Consider the following 25,189-nt stretch of genomic DNA (forward strand, 5'->3'; position numbering starts at 1 on the left):
TTTTGCCTTTTCTTTATTTCACCTTTACAGTAAAAGAACTTCACATAAACAGTAAATAGCATATTATAAACATTTATAAGCTACTTCAAAGGTTATACAAGAATTACAAAGTTTGAGCGCCTTTTGGCACAATAATATTAAATGCAGAACAGTGGTCAAAACCATTCAAATATAAGATATAAATACAAACGTTGTCTTTAACATGCCATCGATTTTGTAACAGCTCAATGCCAATCGATACAATTTCGTTGTAATTAGTCATCATTGGCATTCTATCCATTGAAAAGAAAAAAATCTGATAACATCCACACATTGAGCTAATTATGCCATTAATAAATGCACTTTACATTAATCTGGTTTGGGAGACTTAGGTGATTTGTTTTAAGACAGAGTTGTATAAAATGCATGCATAAACAGGCAGAACTCAAATATCATTGCAGAGTAATAAATATTTACAGATTCAGTCTTTCTTCACGGGTGAATTACGACGTCCCTTTAGACACAATAACCCAAGGCACTTCCTTTGCTTTATTTTGGTTATATATTTTCATGACTTTTCGTCCAGGGACAAGTTTCTCACTCAACCCAGGCCTTTTCTTTCTATTTGGCGGGGGATTCTCATCGCACTCTGCGGTGAAACCCATATCGAGTTCTACGTCTACGGCAGGTACTACAGGATGAACTGAACCGATGTTATGCAAAGCTATCCCGGGTTCATTGAGTTGCTCGTTGCCCGGCTGGCTCGACAGATGCAGGTCTGAATCATGAGCAAATTTGCAGTTGTGCCCAAACCTGCAACGTCCCTTTCTGTAATTCCAGCAAATTCTTTTCCCATTTATCATAGTGGTTTCATCTTTGGTTGGAGTCATTTTGACATGCTTCTCCAAAATAGCTTTTTTTGCCCTTTCTGCTTCAACAAATGGGTTAGAAAACACAGAATTTTTTGCGATAGTCACACCAGAAGAACCGAACTCAGGATGGGGAAGTTTTGCCGCAGAAAGGTTTGTACTACCCTCTTCACATCTAAAACGTAAGAGCAACTTGAAAGCGAAACTCACAAAGTAACATCGAATCATCAACACTGCATGCAACCAAAATGAAACTTACGCTTCATCGACACTATCTGAATCGGTTTCGCTCTCAGAGCTAGAATCCGACCTATAATCTGCGACCAAGGACGCCATGTTAAGTAAATTTTAACCAAACAGCAGAATAACGATAAAATGCCTTCGGTCTTTCATTGATCGATTGTGCAGTTACGGCGTATGTAACACAAAGAGTTAATTGGAAGTGCATGTTGGCAAAGCTATGAGTTAATGTAAGTTTGGACCATGTGGTGATCAAAGGCAACACTAATGCATCTAGAAAATACTCTGCCCACGACCTCACTTTTGAGGAGGGTGAGTTATTATGCCGTTAGCTTCACGACAGTGTGTTAATAATTCGCATGTTATCTACTAGTACGTGTTCAGAGCGACAAGAAAAGTATTTCCCCCGATCAGGTGGTTTGTTTGCCATAAACTGGGTTACCAATTACGAAGTGGTTTATATGACACCGAATCCACTAAACGATTCACGACATAGATTAACTTGCTTTATCAGCTTAACCTTACCCTAGTGGTAGACCATATTTGTCGGTTTTCAAACAGATTTAATAGCCGTTTCATGAAGATGAAATTTACAACGCTTGCCTAGTTGAACATAGCTACTTTTAGTTACAACTACTTCAACTTCATTACTGGTGACATTTTTTCGAACAAGCAGCCTGAGATTAGGTACATGGAACCAATAGTTACCTAGAGCTGGTCTCAATGAAGTAATGGGAGTAAAACTAGCTGTTATGACTCTAGGCGTGGGGTCTGTAAGCTCATCTTCATTCTCGGATCCTTTGTTGGCGAGGTTGACTAACAGAAACGCTAGTCTATTTTCAATTGCAATGCACCTGAGAATTGCCGCCAAATTATTCATAAATCCCAAGCCTGAAAGAGGTAAATTTATAATTATTTTAATACATAAAACTTTCGAATGGGTATTTCTTTAATTTTCGCAAAAAATTACCTTGGTTTGATGCTTCACCTATGAATTGGTAAAAGAGTGCCGGCAGAGAGTCAATGATTATTAACCTTGTCCATATGCCATCAATGTTATCTTGGTTTAAACTTCCTTTTATATAGTGGAGGAACGATAGAAGTTCATTTATTGATTTCACTGACGTAACTATGACATTTTGTAGCGCCTCTTCGACTCTCTGAAAAAATCTTAGCTCAATGAAACCCTTACATCAATCGGATATTACAATACTCAAACCTACTCAGCATTGGAATGTGTATTGTTTTATAATGACTTACCTCCCTGGAGCTGCCAGATTTCTCTAATATATCTTTCATACGCTTTCCAGAGAATCCGCCTTTTGTATCAATATAATGTACTTTTTGTTTTAAGTTGAGAATTACATTCGCAGTAATTGCGAAACAAATCTGAGTTTTCCCATTTGAAGATGAGCCATATAGTTCAGTCAAAGTTCCAGTTAAGAGGCCACCATCCAGAATATTATCCAAACTGGAGTATTTCGACACGAGTAAAATATTAGAAAAACCAATGTTTCATTCCATAAAACGTCTTCACAGGTAACACTAGGCAATGCCATTAAGAAAAACATACTTCTTGAATATCCTATATAGCTATCCATAGCTATATAGGATATGCAAACTTGGGAGTGGGAAAGTAAGAATACAATTAGGGATGTGAACAGACTTGACAAATACATACCAAACACGTGCGAATTTGAAATCGAAGAGCTATGGAGGATACCAACTGTGAAGTGGATGAATTTAAGCATTTTTAAAGGAAACAATGGTCCAGGTATAAAAGGAATATCTATGTATACTTCTAACCTTGTTGGGCGCATGGAAAAGTAGCACACTTACGTGCACAAGGATGTGAAAAGCTTGTTGGAAAATAAAGGCAAATGAAAAATACCAGGGTTGTATTCATACTTTCCAATGCAGACAAAAATAATATTGTCACAAAACAAGTGTGTTACGAACCAAGAGACACCAAATGGTATCAGGGCAGAATGAAGCAACAACTCGTGATATGCGTCCAATCCAGTTTTCGGAAAAGCTGAGTAATGTGAAATTAAATTTCTCCGTATCATCATTATTTCCTATAAATAAATCCATAAGTTTAACAAATGTGCCACTAATACATAGAAGAAACACTAGGAAATTGAAAAACATACCGGATATGACAGATGACATATTTTGACTAGCTTTTCTGGATCTTCTCGAAGAAAATCTACGAAAGTAAATATTTTTCTTGCTCGCAAATGTGTGATAGAATTATCCGTAAACAATGAACATACACGTGTGCTCAGTCTTGCCATGCTTAAATACCAGTCGGGGGTGGTTAACAGTTGACTTCGGTCAAGGTTTTAATGGCTTTGTTTTTAACATTATAATATGATTATAACTAGTCTGCAATGGGTCATTCGTTAAAGAATTCCAACCTAATTCGTCAAACTGCCGCGCATTTCACCCTCCATCTTGTTTGTTAATACAGCGCCTCGAGTGGTAGTTCCGATAACAGGTCAAGCTGCGGAGCTGCGGACGGGGAGTAAACGGCAGGAAATCACCGAATCGGCGCCATGTTAGGAAGAAGGTAGTGGCCTTGAGGAATTATTAGAGATGTAGTGGGTATTGTTGGTAGTTCATTGAAAGATTGTAATATGATATATGTGATTTGTTTCTAAAAACAATTTTGTCAACTTTCTAATGGCGTATTATTCTCGATGGTTTGTCGTGCTTGAGAAACTCATCGATACAAACTAGCTTGTGAAATTGTAACACTGACAAACATGGCGGGTGGTGTGTTAAGAATTTCGATGATCAGACGAGCTGAGTGGGCACGAATTTCTAGTAACTCGCGATCGGTCAATAACCACATGCATTTAACTTGCAATTCTCTAAAACTGCGAAAAGTAATTTTTTTGGAACAATCAAAGGCAGGAGCAAGTATATTTTTCTTGTTTTAATGAACGCGCCGACTAACGTTAGGTGAATGTATATGGGCATGGATTTTGAAGTAACTCTTCTTCAAAAATTTTTATTTAATTGTTTTTAATTGTGGAGCATGTTTCACTTGTTATATGTGTGAGTTATAGTTTCATTGTAGACGTTGGTTTACACTGGGCCGCTTAACAAGTTAGGTTGTCGAGTTGTCATTTTTGTTGTGGTTACTAACAATAACCCGTTTTAATGACACTTGAAATTTTGTGACTTAGGCCAATTTGTTTGTTTTGGTAGTAATTGCTATGTTTTGTTTTCGATCGCAGAAAAGAATATGAGTGACCCTCCGACACCAGCAAAGCAGCAGACTCAGCAGCAGCCACAGGCCGTGAGTGTGGCGCCAGTGGCTGCTGGCCAAGTACGGCTGCAGCAGGTGTTGACATCGGGTACCCAGAATGTGAATGTTTTAACTACAGCAGGACAACAATTTGTTATCACTTCTCAAGTTAATATTCAAGGTTTGCCGCAGGTACGTGAAAGAGGAGTAACTTATTTTGTGGTTAACTTTCTGAAATCAGTAAATAACAGTTTCATTTCTATTATAGGTTATACCATCCATTAGTTCATCTAATGCACTACAGCAAAGCGGTGTCGCACGAATATTAAATATTACACCACCTCGTGTAGGTGTTATTGGGGTCCCTTCAGTGCGGACTCGAGGGGCTACTGGAGAAAGAAGAGTACCCGAAAATCCGTCTTTAGATAACTTACAGTCATCTTTAGTATCAGGAAATGATGGGGCTTCCAGTGAAGTTGATAACTCGAGGACCTCGCCGGCGGGGTTGTCAGTTACAACTAAGATAACGGGACTGGAAGGTGTACATACGTCGCAAGTGGGGATTACTAAATCAAATGGTGGACAATCCACTTCTCATATAAACTCTCCGTTAGTCTTGAGGCGACCGGGTAGTTCACCCCTTCTGTTGCGCCGACCGCGTCCACGAGTGAACCCCGCCTCGGCTGCCGCCCTCCCGGGTGAGCAGCCCCCGGGCGTGGGTGCTGTGCCATTGGAGACGACACCGTGTTCTGATCAGGCACTTGTTCCGGTTGATTCTCCTTCTAAAAAGAGAGCAAGATTGGAGGAGCAGCCTCCTTTTAGCGAGGACATCGCAATTAAACGTAGGAAAGTCTGTGATTACAAGATTTTAAACGTCAAACAAAATAAAGGAAGCTATAACGAAGATGTGTCAGAGCTTTGTTTTTACGAGAGTGGAGGTTTTTTAGTGGACTACCCTTTTTGGAGGAAAAGACCATCTCCACGATTAATTAATTATCTCAAGAATAATCCGTTAGATTCTGATGAGGACATTCCAACCCCGGAGATCAAAATTACGAGTGCAGGGGGCACCCCCGTGGCAGTTTCTACTACTTTACCTTCAGCTGTTGCTCAACTAAGTCAACAAGGTATGTGCATGTAGTTATAATTAATCTATTCGTCTAGAAAAATTAGCACATTGTTCTGTATTTTATCAGCACTGAAGGATTCTTTTCAGTGGTTTCTTCGTTGTATTTTTAGTTCGTCGGTTGTCATCCGTGGTTTTTCGTCGAAATCGACCCATTATTATGATGTGTATCATTTTATTATCCCCATATCTTATATTATGGAATTTAATTTTCCTTCCAGGAAGTAACCAAATTATTGCAATGTCGTTGTTTTACAGGTGAATTCACACGTGTTATGATAGTTGTTTAGCCAAATTTTTGCACAATGATTCATTGGTATCTTTCTTGCATATAAATAGTATTTAGTTTTTTAATCGGTATATATAGATACGCTACATTTTTACTTATGTCTTGTGTTCCACCTTGGAATGGAAAGTTTTTTGTGCGTTTATTGATAATTAGAAGTTGATTAATTGAAGTACCATACATGATATTAAAGTGCTGGTTGTGGTGGCATTATTGTCTATCCGGTGATTCGTTATTGGTCTAGTAGAAATGATTGTTATTCCTGCATTTAGACAAAGGTAAGAAACGTAAGCCATTGATTACCTTTTTGACCTACAAATTTCATCCGGAATTTTTTATGATTAAGGTGGATTTATGAAGTTTTCTCGGGTCATCCCCTGAGACGGGATCCATACTGTCAAGACGATACGCCGGGAAAGCACCAGATCATACTTCGTTAATTATGCAGCTCGTTCGATGATAGTTAAGCTACATGTAGTGTGAGGTTTGAGTTGCTTCCCCAAACTATGGAGCACCACTGATATAGTTTGCTCCTGTCAGTTATGTTAGTGAAGTAGTCGTTTACATGGGATACCGCGCAATTTTTCATAGGTCGTAGTGTATTTTCCTAATAATTGATTAAAGCTGGCCTCCATTAATGTCCTTGTTTCTCTCTTGTAACTTGGGATTGCTTTTCGAATGAAATGGGCATATTACTGTTCGTTAATAATGTCTCTCTGTTATGAGTCGTAGCTGTTATGGAATGCTCCAATTATTTCATTATCAATTGTTTTAGAAATTGGGTGATATATTTATCTTTGAGATTTGCTGTCATTTTTATTGGCATCTTCAACTAATGAATGCCTCTCATTTGGGAATTCGTTAGGATAAATCTTCCTAAAATGTGCGTTGAAATTACTGTATTTTAGAATTTGCTGGTGGTTTGTATTGATATTGTGTGTGAAGTCCAAACGTAGTTTGGAAGTGATAATTACATTCAAATACAGATAGTCTTACACCATGAAAAGATTACTGAAATATGGATCTGATGTGAAAAAATATTGATGATATGTTGAGAGCGAGTGGAAAGTGAAGTTGCTACAGTTTAATTGGTTCTTACAATTCAGTCACTTGAGATAAATTCAAGGCTGAACTGAAAAGTACCTGTCCATAATTCAGTTAATGATTATTGAATACTCTTTTTAAGTCTTATATTCAGTTAAAAGGAGATTGCATAACTTAATTATATATTAATATAAGATAAATTTCGACTGGATTTTGTCCTATTATACTTATACTTCCCCCCAGTCATTTTAGCATCCAGATATGAATACATTTTTAACACTAATAATGTCTCTGGTCTGTTTTCTTTACACCTTCCAGCCCACTACCAACTTTGAAAGGAACCATAATTAGCAAACCTTGTGCCTCCCTCGCATTTGTTTTAATGTGACACACATCAATATAATATTCTTAACCCAGGATGCTACCAGTGTTCTAATAATTTTTGTACAACTTAATGTTCTAATAATTGCAAGCATTGCCAATGCCTAAGATTGCAAAGGACATAGTGAGAAGAAAGAACTACTCTTGAATTTTGAGGAACTACACTTTTTTTACTGACTGTCAAAATTAGACTTACACTAAAAAATAGTTGAGCAAATGATTTGTGATATAGCAGAGGATGTTCAGAGTATACATTCTAACTTTTGCAAAATAAGCTAGTTCCAGTGATGTTGGCTTATTATTTAGGTAAATGCCTATTAAAGGATTGTTTTTTTTAGGTTTCCCTCATTATTTCCAAAGCTCTAATGCTAAATTGCTCTTTTGATCCTGTGGCCATTTAAATTATCTAATTATGTTTCCTTAGGAGTTTTATTTTAAAGCATTGTAGTAAGTGTAATTTTTATGGTATAGGCATTTAAGCCATTAGGAGGTTGTACATTACAATGTGTCACTTTGTTGAAATAATTGCAGTAACGCGGGGTGATGAGTCAAAGATAAAGAAGTTCTGAAATGAATTGGAAAATGACAAAGAGTGCACAAAATTTTAGTGTAAATGGTAGTACTAACCACCCCAGATAAATGCCCAATTTATAATGCATTATTCACATGCTATCAACAAAATACAGAACAAATGTACCACATTTGTGTCAAGTTCCCAATAATTCTAATTTTTAAATTAATAGTGCCATATCCCACATAAAGATGTGAAATGAAATGTGTGCAATAAAACATTTTCAATGGTTAATTAATACTTTGAACAGATTTTTGAAAGAGTAACTAAAATTTTATTGAAAATTCTATGGTAATACATATAATGAAGGCTATTGCACAGAATAAATAAATTCATGATAGAAAAGTGCAAATGTTTGATAAAGCTTTTTTGAATTCTATGTTAAATTTGGGTAGGTTGTTATGGCGTAAATCACAGTAATGAAATCGAACCCTTGTGTTATGTGGATAGTATGGAAAGTGTCTATTGCTGTATTCAATGTGGAATAATTTTATCCTTATTTAAGCAAATATAACAATAATAGGTATGAATTTTAGTATAGGTGAACATCTTATAAGGTTATTACATGGGTGATGTATTAAAGCTCAGCTAACTGGTGGCAAACACTAAGTGGATGTACATTCAATGCTTCCTTTGTTTCATAACATAGTTTGTTTTTTTGTGGAGAAGCTAGCATAGTAATTGAAAATTGCATTTATTTTACACTTCAGTAAGAAAAGATTAGTTACATAGACATGCTCTGTCTGGAGCGATGTTGGACATGTACCAATACATTTTTAAGCTATGGTGATAGTTTGTCCACTATTAGGGTCACCATTAGTTTGGCTATCACGGTTTGATTAATTATTGGACACTTGTTGGAGATATTAAATTTGTCATTTGACTTATAAATAGGGAAGACATAACTACTTTTTAGAATATTCATCACTGAAAGACATACAAAAGAGAATGAAAAGATGGTAAGGTGGGGCAGTGTGACAATTTTTTAATATAGGAGGAACATTATCTGGACTAGGGCCTTGAAGAACATTAACAATTTCTCATTATATAATTTAATGGACAGTGACTGAAAAAGTACTTAATTTAATTTCAAGTGGAAAATTAGTTGATGTTAGGGCCTGAGGATAACTGTTCATATAAAACCAAGAAAAGTAGCTTGCGAAAAGTTAGATTTTCTCCAATAATATTATTAATGAACATACTTATGGGAAATGAATTGACGTGATTCCAAACAAGATTGATGTTTCTGGGTAAACTGGAAGAGGGATTGTTAATAAAAGAGTGATAGCATTCTTAAGCTAATTTCTTACTCTTAAAATATGGTGTAATAATTGGAAGACCTAGTAATGTTATGTATATTATGGATATATTTTTTTAAAGTTTTATTAATGGTTAATTCTTTGGATTACCACTTTATGTAAGTTGAAATACCAAAGTGTAATGAAGATGCAAGCCAATCAATAGTGCTATTCACAGCAAAGTGAAATATAATGAAAGCCTCATTGACAGAATAGAAATGCTAGACTTAAAGGTATGAGCCAACAGAGGCATAGTCATAATTGGAGAAATCACAACCAAAGCTTCTCATCAAGAAACCTATGCTTATTGTCTGGATACATTGAAATCAAAAATGATAATTAAGTTGAGAGCAGGGAGTCATCTGGTACAAGTGGAAAATTATCATTACAAGAGGTTGTTTTAGGATTAATTACAATAGCTAGGTCTAGGCTTCTTCTTAGAGAATTAAGGGAATGTGTGCGATGGTTTCAGAGTCCACTTCATGAAAATTCATGATCACTGAATTTGTAACCTTTGTATTTTTTCATAAAACTTCTGTTCACCTATTCACTGTTGGAATTATTAACATTATTAAACAGTATTTTCCCTTGCAAATAATTTGGTTTTTTAAATATTGTCAAGATCTTACGCATCCCTATTAAACTTAATCATATTGTAGTTGCCAAGCAAAAGAATGTCAGTGAATTGTTTTGAGGTAATAAGGTTTTCAGTTTTTGTAGTCAAATTGTTATTTCTTGTTGGCCAAGTAATGCTTATGGTGTTTGATTCCTGGATTTTATGATGAAATGTATGATGTTTTCGAAGTTAATAATGTAGATCAGTGAAGAAAATCAGAAGTGGTAACCTTGAATTAGCATTTATGTTAAGTAAATGGCGTATAGTTGAAAATTTTTGCCGTGTTCATGAATAGGTATTCAGAAAAAAACATGAATATTCGTATCATTCTAATGTTTCTTTCACATTGAAAAAATCAAAATTCTTTAAATGCCTGTCATTTAATTTGGAACCATATATTGTAAATATTATAACTTCATCATGGAGAGCTTTTAGCTGATATTTTGATTGACTTGGGAATAAATTCTAGTCTAAAAAATTATTTCAAATGATGTAACATAATAGCATACATTTTTTGGACTTCATAAAATTTAAAATTGTGATTTTTGTTGCCACCCTGGAATGCTCTTTCCTATCATGCCAAGTTTAAATAAAGTGGCATCTATGATCAAGATGATTTTGTGTGTTTAGATGCATTAATCTAACATAGACGTCTGCCCACAATTAATGACACTTCCTGCTATTGATCTTTGTATTCTAGTGCTCTTCAAGCTGGTGGTATGCCTTCCTAGAGTAGAGATTTGAGACAAGAACATTTTTATTAAATGATTTAAGCAGTATGTTAAATTATAGCAAAGATATAGCATAAAATATTCCTTGTTGTCTAAGGAGTACACTGTAAGATTATTACTTCAGAACATTAAGTTACGCTAGTCTCGTTTGCAAGTTTTTGAGTGATTTTATTCCATAAAGCATGGCCCATCTGTGGAATAGTTATCTGTATTCTCCCTAAGATTCCATTGGCAGAAGGGTAAACTAAAATTTTTGCAGATGAATTCATAGGAATTTGAGGTATATAACACTAAAATACCTGCCAGATAGGCACAGGATTTGCTCTGAGGGCACCATGTGGACCATTCAGTGAAGTAACCTTAGATATGCTTTTTGGAAAGGTTAGTTTTGATTGCAGAGTACGGCACCTACTGTGAATTGAGGTCCGTAGCCTGTGTAAGGATAATGTATGCCATGGCTGGGAAATACTCAATTGCTAGCATTTTCATGCGGCTTGTGTAATTGATCACACAAAAGGTACGCTTTGGAATCAATAGCTGCTCTCTTTTTGGATGTTTCAAATTTGTATAATGTTTTTGCTGATTTTTATGTAAACTTAGCCTATATGATTCAATTGAGTCTAAGCTTACTGTATTTTATTGGTCAAATCTGGTAAAAATGGACTAACTTTTATGATATTAATGGAAATACCCTGTGATTTATATTTATATATTCTTGTGTTCATCTTATTTTGTGGTTTAAATATGATTTCATTTCTGCAATTTTTGAGATGTCATTCTTCTGCAGCTGTTCTCAGTTATCATATTTTTGCTGGTGCAAGTGTAGCAACATTTGAAAATGTTATAAATATAAGGAGGTATTATCCATTTCCAGTTCAAATTTTGACTGCATTTCTCATTTGGAGGGGGGTATTTTTGTGTAGCAAATGTATTTTGTTGGTTGATTGAATAGTAGTGACTGGTTTCAAATAATTTTGTAATCATATTTTAGGTAGTCTATATTATACATGTGTGTGTATATCATTATGTGTATATTGTACACACACATGCATATACATTTATGTATATATATATATATATATATATATATATATATATATATATATATATATATGTATATGTACATACATATATACACACACCCACATTCATACATACATATAATACATGTACATTAATTTGTAAGGTGTTCACCTTGCAGCTGTTTTCTCTCTCTTACACAAATTTGTTTAGTTGCCCATCTCTCTCTACTCTCTTGTATCCTCGGAATATTTCAAGTTTTCCTTGGACATACTAATGATTCTTTCAATTCCTTCTTGCCTTCAAGGGGTATTCATTTAATTCTTTCTTTGGTGCATTGCTCATTGCTGCCATTGTCGCTGACTCTAGGTCAGGTTCCAGGCCGGCCTGCGGGCGGTAGACACGGCATGGTGTTCGGTTCCCGGGCTACCCCTTCCTCCTGCACCACCCCTCCTGCTTCTTCCTCTACCCCTTCCCCTCTGACACTGCCCAGCTTGGCAGCGGGCACAACCCCATCAGGTGGAGGTCTTGTCACCTCTGCCAACACCACCACCACCAACACTGCTGCCCTCCCTTTGGTTTCAGGTACTCCTTTGACTTGGTTTGCTCTCTCATGCATTGCTCTTGCCTGCATGAATTACTCAAATTTTGGTTTGTCTTATCCCTGTTCCAAAGTTGTGCTGATTTTTTGTCCTCGCTATTTTAAGATATGGCAGTCCATTATTTTTTCAGCTTTTTTAACCATTGTCAAAACAATACCTTGATGTGGTAGTTAAAGAACTTGCACGGAGCCTGTGTGTTAAAATATTATTTGTTTTCAGTTATAAATTTGTTTGACTAATATTTTTGTTTTCTTACAATTTGTTTACATCATTTGCTTCTAATTTAACAGTAGTGCATTTAGTGTGGGGAAGTCCTGTGCATTCTAAAATGTCAGTAAGAATTATATTATTTTTAGTGTTAATTCTTCATCAGAGTATATCATTGAAATGAAAATTGCTGCATGCGTAGGACTTATAACTTCTGAATGGTGGAGTTTCTATATATAAATGATTTAATGTGCATAAAGTCTTCATAGTTTTTTTATGTGACTTGATAAGCATGGAAAAATGTTTCCAGCAGTTGTGTGCATAAGAGTACTTGCCAGGGTGGCCTATTATTGATTCTTGCTTTTACTTAAAAAGAATGGTGTAAGTTAGGGATTAACTTGAATTTCTGATTAATTGATTTGCAAGGTCTGCAATATGGTAATTAAAGCAATACATTCACCAAGGTCTATTTGTTACTGCTGTAATTGCTAATTGGCTGAGTGATAGTAAATTATGTATTTTAAATGCGTGATTAAATGCTGTACTCATAGTTTCGATGTTTGTGTAAAAACATTTTGGTGCTCCCTTGACTGTTGTAAATTATTTGCTGCATACTATTTATTGCTTCTGCAGTTCCTTTCATTTCACAGAATAAGAGCACCTACACAGTTATTGGAGTGGTTATGTATACTTCCAGTCAGCTAAACCAAAGCCACAGATTCAGGTTAATTTTTAAAATTGTTTGTCTGGTGTAAAAGACTTTTTGGTTTGGTAATGCACATGCTCATTTATCAAGCATGTGCTAATTAGCCCCTGCAACTAATCATGTAAGTCACAATGTACAAGGTCTGTCTCAAAAGTAATAGGACTTCATTTTGATTACTTCTATTATCAGAATTGATTCATTCAATCAAAAGTCCATTAAGTAGCACCTGTGTGCATCCCCGCCATGGGTTTTCCACACCTCATATGCCTTCTGGAAGGTGGTGCCCAGAATGCTGCAAAATTCCATCCTGGCTTGTTGTAATCCTTCCACCGAGTCGTGCCGACGTCCCTTCAGCCTGAACTTGAGTCAAGGGAAGAGGAAGTCTGGTGGGGCATTGTCGTAAAGCTTTGAATCCACGCTCACATGGTGAAGAAACTCTTGGCAGATCCCCGTGGCAGTTTCCTTTTGTTCATCTGACAGCACTTGCGGCACTAACTTCGTACACACTTTTCTCATGCCCATATTTTTGGTCACAAGTCTATGCACAGCACTTTTAGGGATGCCAAGTTCATCAGAAACCATGCAGACACAATATCTGCGATCCCTGTCCAACAAAGCCTTCACTCTTGCAAGATTTTTGTCTCTTTTTGATGTCGAAGGGTATCCTGAGTGTTTGATGTCTTCAACATTATCTCTACCCTCCTGAAGCAACTTCTGCCCCTCAAAAACACCCGATCTTCCCATAGCGTTAACCCAATAAGCTACCGTGAGCATGCCATGAGCCTCTCCCAGTCTTGACGAGTTTCATGCAAAATTTAATGGCGTAGCGCTGTTACTATATCTGGTTCATGATGGGGTGTAGCAAGGTCATGTTATAGCGGCTTCACAAACGAATGATCCACACTCAACCAACTGGCAGCAGTTAGGAGCCAACTGCTGCCAGCCTCCAGCCTTTCCTGAGACTCACCTACCACGAACCCAGCCAGAGGAACTGCTGCCTGCTTGTTTGTCTATCCTGGAGAAAATTAGTCTTACTACTTTTGGGACAGACCTTGTATAGTCAGACCTCCCACGATTTGTGATCTGCAAGTTATGCATCAAATGACTAAGAATTTAAACTCTAATATTTTGCCCAGAAAATTGTGGATTGTGACATAGGAATTGGAGGTATCAGGGTAAGTGATATCAAGTGAGAAGCAGCAGAACAATTCTAAATAATTTTCTGAAAAGTTATGGTAAGTTAAACAAGTGTGTACTTCTTTTACGTCGGTTAAACAGAAGTGATTATTGTTGAGTTACTAGTAGTGGGCCTAATTTAAATGCAAGGCTCAACTGAAGTACTGGTATTGTGACTTTCAAACAGTACATAGGCTTGGTACCAGATGGCAGTATTTTTGAAATTATCGAGCAATGGGTGGGATCTAAATGTGTTTTCAGAGGAAAAATTTAAAAACAATTCTATTCATATATTTTATTCTTGACCCATGCTGAGACCTTATGTAAAGCCTTATATCTATTGGCATGCCATGTTCTATATATTAAGCTAGTGCAATCACCAAGCTCAACCACTAAAAATTTATAATGCGTATTACAATCCATACAAAGACCATGCATTCTAAGAAAGTCAAAAGCAATGATGAAGATAATAACTAATGAAAACACAAGCCATTATTGATTGTTTTCTGGGTGATGTCTTTGTGTATGTCATGAAAAAAAATGAGCAGTGATTACTACTGAAAGTTATAGGCATTAGCTAATAAGTGAATAAAGTTACATTTGGTAATAACAACTGAAATAATATGAAACTTCATAGAAATTCAAGGACTCGTAATATCAACATTCCATTTTCTATATGATATCAAGGGGAATCTTAAAAGATGCAAGTAAAGTGTGATGTAGTTTACCAATGCGGCCCCTCATTCAGGAAGTAATTGGGAATGCTCAAGATCCTCAAAAACTTCTGAGTAATGTGTATAATTTGAAGTTCTGTATGAGAACTGGTGATATTCCTTTTACTTAGCGAGACTCATTTGTGTTTGACGTAAATTTTTCAAGCCCTGACAAAAATCCACTCTTACAAAAATTACAGTAGAATTAATATGTTGATACCAATGTCATGTGCAGCAATGAGGGATGGGAAGTTCACAAAAAAGGGATAATATAACATGTTTGTAATGAGTAAGTCAGGGCTGGCAAACTAGTAATAAATGGCCATGCTGTGTATTGAGTCATTTGCCTGCTACTTCAAGCTTTTTCTCTAGTTTCATTTCAATAGCTAATTTCTTATAAATATTTTTACCTGATTGCAACTTAAGCCATGGGCACATAATCCCTTATGGAAGTGTAATTAAGAAAGTTTTTTGAGCTATTATTATATGTGGCTATGGACTTTCGAAAAATGGAACCAGTAGGGAGAAGAAAACTATTTAGTGTGTTATTGTTTTTACTGCATTAAAGCAGTTGCTAATGAGAAAGGTGGTTCCTGTATTTCCTCTTATAATTTGAAATGCTTGGCGCAGCATGTTTTTCGGGTGATTCCATGTGATAATTGATAGAATGAAATGCAGTAAAAGCACTTGTTTGGACTTCTCCAAGGACCTATGTGAGGCAAATTTTGGGAAGGAAAAGTTCAGCTGACTTGTGACAGCTAAAATAATCAGGCTGAAAATAGTGTCACTGGTGATACATTTTCTTTACTAAGCGCTGCTTGAAAAGTCTTTTTTACCCCTCTTCCATCACCACACGAGTATATTTAATGTAAAAATTAACCTTAGTTATCAACAGGAAGGTTGATTGGAGAGGTGTGCATAGAGCCCATATAGTACTAAGCCGAATAGCAATTAATATTCTTACGTCAGGGGAAGGGGGGGGGGCACTGCCTTCTGTGGTATCCCAGGAAGGAGCTGGTACACGAAAAGTCACGCCTGAGCCTTCCAGTCAGTAGCCCAGTGCCCTACCCCCTGGACTAGAGTGGAGTGAAGAGTATTTACAAGTAGGGGTTAGAAATTCATGAATCCTGCTTCAATTTTGCAATTCTTACTTACAGCAGCTCTCATTATTACCATCAAATGTGCTGGAGGTTTACGTGCAAAACTTATAGAAGGGGTTCTTAAAAAAATTTGAAATAGTGAGAAAAAATATTTCATGGTAATGCAATAAAGGGCTTCTACTGAAAAATTTTGATTTTTTTGTGAATTAGCTATTAAGGGTTTCACTTAATCTTGGTTTTAAATACTGAATGAAATTTTGCTCCCTTCTGCCTTCCCACTTGCAAAATTTTAGCTTCAACAAAAACCGTTATTATATATATTTTAGGAATATAATTTGGCAGATCAATAATGGAGTTTTTTAAGCTGTGGTTAAAATGACCTTGTATACTATGATTATTGTATGTATTTAGCATTCAGTCAGTGTTAGAAGCAATATGCTACTTAATAGGGAGAACTTAGACTTTTGGCTGGCTTATAGGGAATGCATTGAGTAATTTTTGCTGTGAAGTTATTATTTTTACTGGTTTTGTTTTAAGCTTACAGTTTCCCAATATTTTTATTTCTGTGTGCCTGAAATTTATTTTTCCTGAATGACAAACAATTGTGCACCTAGATGTTATAAATTATTTTGTGGTTTGATTTTCATGATGACTTAATGTTATGATGGACATGTATTCCATTCTCATATGTCCATTTGATAAAATTGAGGCATTTGTCTGACTTTGTTAGTGAGTGCATGGATCTAATGGTAGGAAAGGGTAACATACCAAAGAGTACAAATGTGTTTCTTTCTGTATTCAGGTGGTGTTTCAGCAGTTTCTGAGCCTGTTTCTTCATCTGGTAGTGCAACGATTCTAACTTCTGCCACTGCACCATCACCAAATTCGGTGAATGGCGCATCTCAGCCAAGGGTCCATGGCTCCTCTGCTTTCCCCCACTCCTCTAGTCTAGGTGATAAAAGACTGATCTCTTCTGCACCAAAACTTTCCAAGGTCTCGCACCTAGTACCTATGTCACGGCAACACACAAGGCAACATTCCATATCAGCTGTTTATGACAATACCATAGGAAGTCAAGAGTCGATAGTTGAGAAAGCTAAGCAGGTAATGATTCCTTGAACTTTAAAATTTGAATAAGGAATATAGTGCAGTGAAAACTTTGGTGTTTTTAATGTGTTAGGCCAGTGTTGATATGCATTTTATGAGTATTTTAAGTTAAGATAAGTGGTGTGATAATTTCAAATTGTACTTTCATGCTTAACGAAAGATATCAGGGTTTACAATGAAATATTTTGTAGAAAATTGTACAAATTTAGATTTTCCTACTAATGAAACTATCAAATTGTTTCATTACCATGAATCAAATGTGACCCCATTCTTGTGTTATTCTGTTGTTAGTTCTCCTTAATTAGATTAAGCTAAAATTATAGCCTGGCCATCATATGATTATGGGGTAAATAATCTGCATAATATGCTGTTTCCTTGGCCAGAACTGAGCATTTGTGTAGGGTTTGTGATACTTCAAGACAAGAAATTTGATATGATGTATGTGGGATGAGGGAAGTTATGGTCAATATTGCTTAATATCCTGTTCCCAACTTCTCCCTAAAATTATTGCATAAATGCACATGTAGAGCTAAGTGTACAAAATCCTTAATAATACCTGTTTATAATAATGTACTAGTTCCTTCCTGTTCACAATGAAAATATTACCTTTGCTCTCTCCTTAGTGATATATTGAATGGATCATAAACAGGGTTTCATGACTTCACTCTTAAAAATGACTTGCTTATTGGATAAATTTTATCAATGAACTAGCACATTGGAATACCTTCCGTTGCTCTTAGTAACGAGTATTTATATTTTTATTATTCCTGTTATTTGTTACTTACTAGTTATCTGCTTTTTTCAGGAGGCTTATGTTATGCAAAGGATCTCTGAACTACAAAGGGATGGCCTTTGGTCTGAGAAACGATTGCCTAAAGTGCAAGAACCACCACGCTCAAAAGCCCATTGGGATTACTTATTGGAAGAGATGACATGGTTAGCAGCTGATTTTGCTCAAGAAAGGAAATGGAAAAAGGCTGCTGCTAAAAGAGTAGGTGTCTGACGCGTTTTCATAAAATTTTAAGATGATATTGATGGATAGTTTTTATCATTGAAATGATGAGTGGTAACTGACTAATTGTTACCCAGGTGTTGTAGTTATATACATAATATGCACTATGACTAGATTAATTTGTGAGCTCAACTTAGTCAATTATAAATGCATATTTTTATCACATTATAACCTTGTTATTTTGAAATTCAAGGGACCATTAAATAATGGAGTGTGGCAAATAGGCAGAAGAGTTATTTGAGTTAGAAATAAATGAACTTTAAGATTTGTCATGGTGCTATATCTGTCAATTTAATTTGTGAATGTTTTAAATCATGTTCTGGCCCTTAGTGGTGTTGGCAAAACTTCGCAGTGTGACACCAGCAAGTTTTAAGTCCAGAGATGGGCAGTCAGGGTATATTAATACTGGCAAGGTGGCAGGTATGCCTTAGCTAAGCATTGGGCAACTCGCAAGATCTAGCCTGCAGCGGTAAACACTTAGGCTATGACTGAAAATATAGTCATCAGTAATCAAGTGCAATCACAAGGGGACTAATTAATTGCAATTATCAGTTAGACATTGTTCAGTGAAGTCCTTGGTTATGGTTTGGGCTTCTTTGTCTGTATGTGACCACTTCCTTTGTCCAGTGTGCGAGAAGCTAGTTGTGCTGTTGTAGCATCAGGATAGGCATCAGATACTACCCTAACATTGGCTATTGTTTCTGAGGCTACCTTGGCCATGGACTGGACTGATCCGATCCAAATGGTTCTGTTGCAAATGCATGCCACAAGGTATGGAAGTAAGGATATAGTGGATGGCAATACATTTATATTTTGATAATTAATAATCAGTTTTATTTATGTGTGTATTTACCTGGAGAATTTTAACTTTATGACATGTTCAATAAAAGGAGTAATATTATTGTAGATCTGGAAATTAGATTCCCTTAAAAGTTATGGAATTTTTTGCATGTCAGACCCAGCGGCCATCCTTCGTGACTTAAATTTTCAAGGATTCATATTTCCACGGTTTTCATTTTCTGTTGACTGACTTAGTAAAAGTTTTTTTCAGATCATTACTTAAGCAGTTTTACCTTTTGGGAACATTTTGAAATGAACAATGTCTCCAAGAAATAAGGCAAGATTTTGGTTTCAACTTAAATTGCAAAAAAGTTAACTATTATCTGGGGAATTCCATTTGGAAAATTTCTTAAATTAAACAGTATTGTATTAAGTTTTTACAGTATCTTGTGTTTGAACTTGGTGCTTGTCATCAAGAAGCAGATATTGTGGTCCAATATGTTATTTGACTTTTATCAGATTGGCAAACGTTGTAAAGCTTAGAAAATGTCTACCAACAATCAATTTGTTATTAAAACACTATGAGTTTATGGTTTGTTATGTTCTAATTGCAGAACAACTATTATCTCCATGACTTTTAACCCCTTCCACTTCAATTTATTTTCTGAATATCGTGCCCCTATCCTCTATTTATTTTTTCTGTGGTTCTTTTAAAATGTTATGGTTGGTATTGAAATGATATTTTGTAGTTAGAAATCAATGTAGAATATATTCTTAATTATATATAAATTATAATCAATCACACAACCTGGTTTTGGAACAATTTCTTTGTAACCATCTCTCCTTCTCTTCTTTTCCACGCCTCATCATCACTTTCACATACACAATTTATAATTATTTTATTCATTGATCGGTAGTGTTCACCACACTATATGTATAAAAAACATGGACAAAAACCAAAACTACACCCTGTGACATGCTCCGTCTAACTACATGAATGATCGCATTCAAATTAAGGTTATCGTGAAGGAACTGCGTAGGCTCCACAAAAAATGCTGAGGAGATGACTCATCATGTAATAGGAACACCCTTTTCGAGAAGGCAAACTCTGTTTAAACCGTAGTAAAAACTTGAGGCCAAACTTGCAACTCTGTTGTAGAAACTTGATACTCTTATGTTGATACCCAATATGAAAATGATAATGTGGGAGGATGGCTAAACCAACAGTTCGTCAAAGATTCCAAATTGTAGCTCAGTTTCACCAATAATGCTGCCAAAAATATAATGATTAAAAACTATTTTTAAATTTTTGTGTTACAATAGCATTTATCATTTGAATTTGTAATATGTATGGAAGAGAACTCAATTTATTCATTTCTACATTTCATGGCAATCAAGGCAATAGATCCTGAGCAAGTGCAATTTAAAATCTGCTCTCCATAAGTAGGATTTTAAAAAGTTGACGAACGAACCCTCTTCCCGTAAAAACATCGAGAAGCTACTCGTAGAAAATCATTTTATTAGTTCCAATGCATCGTATTTCATGAAATATGAGTTCTTTATGTATATTAGTGATGGTTTAACAAATTTAAACTTTTAAAATAATTATATTGTTTCCTTAAATAATGCGAAAATTATGAAAATCTAATGACGAGCTACACTCTTCATTGCGTGATTTGGCATTGGAAGTTCATGACGAGCTAGACTTGTCATTTCAGCACAAGGGGTTAATCCCACAATCTCAATTATAGCATTTGCATGTCTTGCGCATCATTGTATGTCTTATTAACCATGCATATCTTCACCTTTAGTGTTCTAAAATGGTGCAGAAATACTTTCAAGACAAAGCAATACAACTTCAGAATGCTGAAAAGACTCGGAAATTACAACTGAAGAGAGTGGCATCTGTGTTATCCAAGGGAGTGAAAACATTTTGGAGTAATGTGGAAAAGGTATGTCTTATTTTATTTAGTTCTGTTTGTTGAATTAATTTCTCAAAATAGCCAAGTGTTGAGTAACCTTTTGAAGCTTGGTTACCATTTTGAAAATACATTTGGTTCAAAAATTGGCGATTTAATTAGAGAGCCTTGTTTAGCTGGTGGAGTACAAGCAGCAGATGCGTCTGGAAGAAAAGAGGAAAAAAGCCCTGGACCAACACTTGAGCTTCATTGTGGATCAAACTGAAAAGTATTCTTCATGGCTAGCTGAGAGCATGGGCAAGGGTGGTGGTGGAGGTAGTACGGCAGCACCCTCTATTGAGGGAAACACCCCTTCTCTTAATTCATCCAGAATTTCGTCCCCAGTGAGGAGAGGAGCCAGTGGTCCATCAGATGGTAAGCTGTGCAGGAATGATGCCATTTTATAATAATGTGTTTTTATACTTAATATTTGGATAAAACCATTATATGCTTTGTTACCAAGGCATCTCTATTTATGACTTGGGAAAGATGTTTATTGCTCCAGTTTCCTAGAATGTGCCCATGTGTATTCATAATAAAACCTACTTTTGGTATTATCATCCCCAAAGTTGACCTAAGATCCATTTTTTAAAACTCTTTCCAGCTTATTCAGACCGTGCAACCCTTAAACCTTAGATTTTATCCTTAGTTATGTGGAGTCACCTACCTACTTGTAAAACATTTTCCCATTCCTCATATCTCCAACATTTCCATTTCCTGAATGGGGACGGAATAGAGACTGTTGGTTGTTCAATTGTTTACATTTTCCTTTATCATGGCGGTTGACACTGCATCTCTCTCTTTACTTATTTAAAGCTGTAACCATTTTTCACTTTAATCTGAAAATACAGATTTGACATTTGTTGGTCTGCAGTATCCAATATGTGCCAAACCCACTTAGTGAATTTCAATGCAACAATTTCAGAGTGTAAAAATCATTCGCATTGACTGGGATTCGAACCCAGATCCCTCAATATCTGGTCGAGTGCTTTAGCCACTTAAGCTACCGAGGCGTCCTCTTAAATTCTGAAATTTTGGGGCTTTTAAAATTCCATTAAAAGTTACTGTTGCGGCATCTCCCGCAGTTTCTTTGGAATTTGTCAAAGGATAAACACCATAAGTGTTTAAAGTTGGCTTTAACCTCGTGGACTGTGGCGCACGAATATGAATGCATGTGACATTGTATGTACGGTATTTCGTCACAACATCTAGTTCCTTTAGTGAAGTTGCATATTTGAAGCCTCATGTTTCTTCTGTGGTTCTCCCTGTGGTTCTCCTGTCTTATTTTCTGTCTTCCTTTGCCCACTAATGGCCTGAGCCATGGCATTTAGAAGATGAATTGCGTGTATCAGTTTTTTTAAGATGGTAACCATTTTAGTCCAATTGGGAAAGGTCTGGGAATGGGTCACCCTGCATACCCCTGCTGCCCCAAAGTGAAAGCGGTTACATGGTTTTAAGCCAATATTAATGCATATGTAATGAATAAATTTATAATTGTGGCTATGTAGGGGCTAAGGAAAAATGTGTTGCCACCATTACTTTGGTTTACTAATTAAACATTGTGTTTACTGATCCTTTTGCTGATGTGGATGTAGTACTCACTTCTAATTACAATCCACCTCCGTAGTTAACCTTACTCATACTCCGTTCTATTTTCCCACTCATACACGCATGTAGTCATTGAAAACATTCCATGCTAAGTGTTTATAGTACAGTGTTGACAGTACTTCATTGAAACTAATTTAGGGGCAACTTAGAAGAACTGCCAGTGAACAGAAACAGGAGTTTCCATTAATTATCAGTGTGGTAGTAACAGTTGATGCATTTCTCTGCTTTGGAAAAGTGTTGAGTTGAGTATAGTCAAAGTGCGCTAGCAAGTGAAGTGGAAAACAGGGAGCAAATTTGCATAGATTTCATTGATCGATGATTAACTTATTTTCGTAACGTCCTGTTTTGTAATTAGAATTTGTGCTTTCTTGCAGATGAATTTGAACCAACACAAAGCTCAACAGATGATGAGCAGACTATAGCGAAAGAGGAGGAGGACATGGGAACACAAGGAAGAGAAGAAGAGATAGAAATGCTTAAAAGGGAGAGTGAGATTCCACTGGAAGACTTGCTCAAGGATTTACCGCAGGATTACTTGGAAAATAGGAATTCTCCAATTAATGATGTTGACATGGAGGAGAAAGATGTGCGTCATATTTATTTGGTTTTTCCTTCTAATGAATTGTTTTATTGCAGTATTATACTTATGTATATATATTTATTTAAATATATATAGGTGGCAGAAATGGATGATGATTCTTCCCCAAAGGGTCATGGTGATGAAGAATTCAAAGCATCAGATAAGGAGTCGTCTGATGATGAGGAGACAATACAGAAAGAGGAGGATGAAGAGGGCAACGTGGATCACCAGCAGGAACTGGATGACTTGAAAGTAAGTAGTCAGTCAAGCTCCATTGGTTAGTTCCATTTTGGATATAAGTTATTTTCCAATTGCATTGTAAACTATTAAGCTTTATCACCATGCGTGAATGAATGTTGAAGTTAAAAGCATATAGTTATTTCAAGTTCTTATCTCACTCAGCATATGGGGAAAGCAAATTAAACTTAATAAATAATTTGAGATGTAGGTCATGGAGAACTAAACACATTTTTCTCTACCTAATTCTATGAGGGATTTCCAAAAAATGCGTACCATTGAGCGCTTAAGAAAGCAATAATATACTCTATTATTAACAATTTTTATTCCTGTATGATTTTCGCACATCACAATTTGGTATAGTGTTTACTATTCTTGAGGTGTTTGTCTGAGTATATCTATCTATAACTTCTATTGTATGATGAAATAATATGTTGATTGCTGTCAATGATTGGTTTTCTTTCTTTGACACACTTCGTGATGAAACATGAGGCATTTGTCTGACATTAGAAGAACTGTAAAATATATTTTAATGTTAACTGTAGGGCATCCTGATGTATTTAATTTCATGAGTTTGTAATAAATGCACTTATGTTTTTAGGCAGAAAATGATATGTCAATTGAGGAACTGATTAAAAAATACTCGACTCTCCCTGATGAAAAGCCCGGTGAGGAACAATCAGGAGGAAGCAAGAATGAGTCCTCGAGTGAGGAAGATAGTATGTATTACTGTTGTCTTTTTGTTGAAGTCTGAGACACATTTGGATTAATTTTATATTAACTGTTAATAAATAATCCATCTCAAAATTTTGTGGACATTATTTTGAAATATGAGCAGCTCAATGAGGTTAATTATCAGATTCCAATGAACCATTTGTTAACTTTATCAATTAAAGGTATCTTTATGTTAATTTGATCGGAAGTAATCGATTATCTCTAAAATACGAGGGTCATCCGGAAAGTAGTACCCGTTCGTGCCGCATGAAGTGCTGACGACGTGAGTAGCCGCTGGACGAGGTCAGATAGCTTCAGTGGCTTGTCTGCCTTCTCTGAGCCAAGTTGCGTGACGCTAGCATTGCCTGTGTTGTTTCTGTGATTGTTTACAATGTTTAAAAAAATTGAGAACGCCGCCAGTTGTGAAGTGAGGGCAGTGATTAAATTCCTCAATGCAAGAAACGTTCGCCCATGTGATATTCATCGCCAATTAAAGGAGGTGTATGGAGACAATGTAATGGACGAGTCGTCTGTTCGGCGGTGGTGTCGCAACTTCAACATGGGGAGGGGGAACACACACGACGATGAGCGTTCGGGGAGACCGTCTGTCATTACAGACCAACTGGTGAGCTCAGTTGACGAATTCGTGAGGAACGATCGGCGCGTCACAATTGATGACATCTGTGAGCATTTTCCCAATGTTTCTCGAACAATTGTTCATGAAATTGTTAAACACCATCTGCATTATGCAAAAATTTGTGCAAGATGGGTCCCTCGCAAGCTTACAGATGAGCACAAAACCAAGCGTATGGCTGCAGCACTGACGTTTTTGGGACGTTATTCTGATGAAGGAGACTCTTTCTTGACTCGCATAATTACTGGTGACGAAACATGGGTTTGTTATGCATCACCTGAGAGTAAACGACAGTCAATGGAGTGGCATCATGCTCATTCACCAAACAAACCAAAAAAATTCAAGACAGTTCTGTCCACCAGGAAACTCATGGCAACCATTTTCTGGGATCGACGAGGTGTATTGCTTATTGATTTTATGGCCCGTGGAGACACTATTAATGCCAATGCGTATTGTGAAACATTAAAGAAATTACGGCGGGCAATACAAAATCGGCGGCGAGGTCTATTGTCTACTGGTGTCATTCTCGTTCATGACAATGCCAGGCCTCATGCAGCTGGGATAACACAAAAACTTTTGCAGCAATTCAAATGGGAAACTTTCGACCATCCACCGTATAGCCCGGACTTGGCCCCTTC

The 25,189-nt window shown here is 36.3% G+C and overlaps 3 protein-coding genes across 7 annotated transcripts in view; 1 reads left to right on the forward strand and 2 right to left on the reverse strand.

The window, feature by feature from the left end:
• Position 1: 1 nt before the first annotated feature.
• LOC139692368 (uncharacterized) lies at positions 2-1,618 on the reverse strand. Its single transcript, XM_071590526.1, has 2 exons — positions 1,108-1,618; positions 2-1,023 (listed from the first exon to the last, which is right to left on the reverse strand). Exons 1-2 carry the CDS (start codon positions 1,182-1,184, stop codon positions 483-485), a joined length of 618 nt encoding a protein of 205 aa, XP_071446627.1. The 5' UTR covers positions 1,185-1,618; the 3' UTR covers positions 2-482.
• The window catches only part of dom (domino helicase), a 122,915-nt gene continuing 99,040 nt past the window's right edge, over positions 1,315-25,189 (forward strand). For 3 of the 5 annotated variants that reach the window (XM_071590518.1, XM_071590521.1, XM_071590520.1), the window contains exons 1-11: positions 3,629-3,660; positions 4,334-4,536; positions 4,613-5,471; positions 11,787-12,002; positions 16,724-17,025; positions 17,834-18,019; positions 20,632-20,772; positions 20,916-21,153; positions 22,761-22,972; positions 23,063-23,218; positions 23,805-23,922. In XM_071590518.1, the coding sequence (XP_071446619.1) occupies positions 4,342-4,536; positions 4,613-5,471; positions 11,787-12,002; positions 16,724-17,025; positions 17,834-18,019; positions 20,632-20,772; positions 20,916-21,153; positions 22,761-22,972; positions 23,063-23,218; positions 23,805-23,922 (2,623 nt within the window). In that variant the 5' untranslated portion in view covers positions 3,629-3,660; positions 4,334-4,341. Of the gene's footprint in view, positions 1,401-3,628; positions 3,661-4,333; positions 4,537-4,612; positions 5,472-11,786; positions 12,003-16,723; positions 17,026-17,833; positions 18,020-20,631; positions 20,773-20,915; positions 21,154-22,760; positions 22,973-23,062; positions 23,219-23,804; positions 23,923-25,189 lie in introns of those variants that run through there. The other 2 variants (XM_071590519.1, XM_071590522.1) reach the window with 2 other exon arrangements.
• Rad51D (Rad51 recombinase D) lies at positions 1,638-3,531 on the reverse strand. Its single transcript, XM_071590525.1, has 5 exons — positions 3,242-3,531; positions 3,048-3,166; positions 2,349-2,559; positions 2,059-2,248; positions 1,638-1,979 (listed from the first exon to the last, which is right to left on the reverse strand). Exons 1-5 carry the CDS (start codon positions 3,383-3,385, stop codon positions 1,642-1,644), a joined length of 1,002 nt encoding a protein of 333 aa, XP_071446626.1. The 5' UTR covers positions 3,386-3,531; the 3' UTR covers positions 1,638-1,641.

This window comes from Hetaerina americana, unplaced genomic scaffold (assembly GCF_022747635.1).
Source record: "Hetaerina americana unplaced genomic scaffold, ioHetAmer1.1.p SCAF_4, whole genome shotgun sequence".
Lineage (NCBI taxonomy): Eukaryota > Metazoa > Arthropoda > Insecta > Odonata > Calopterygidae > Hetaerina > Hetaerina americana.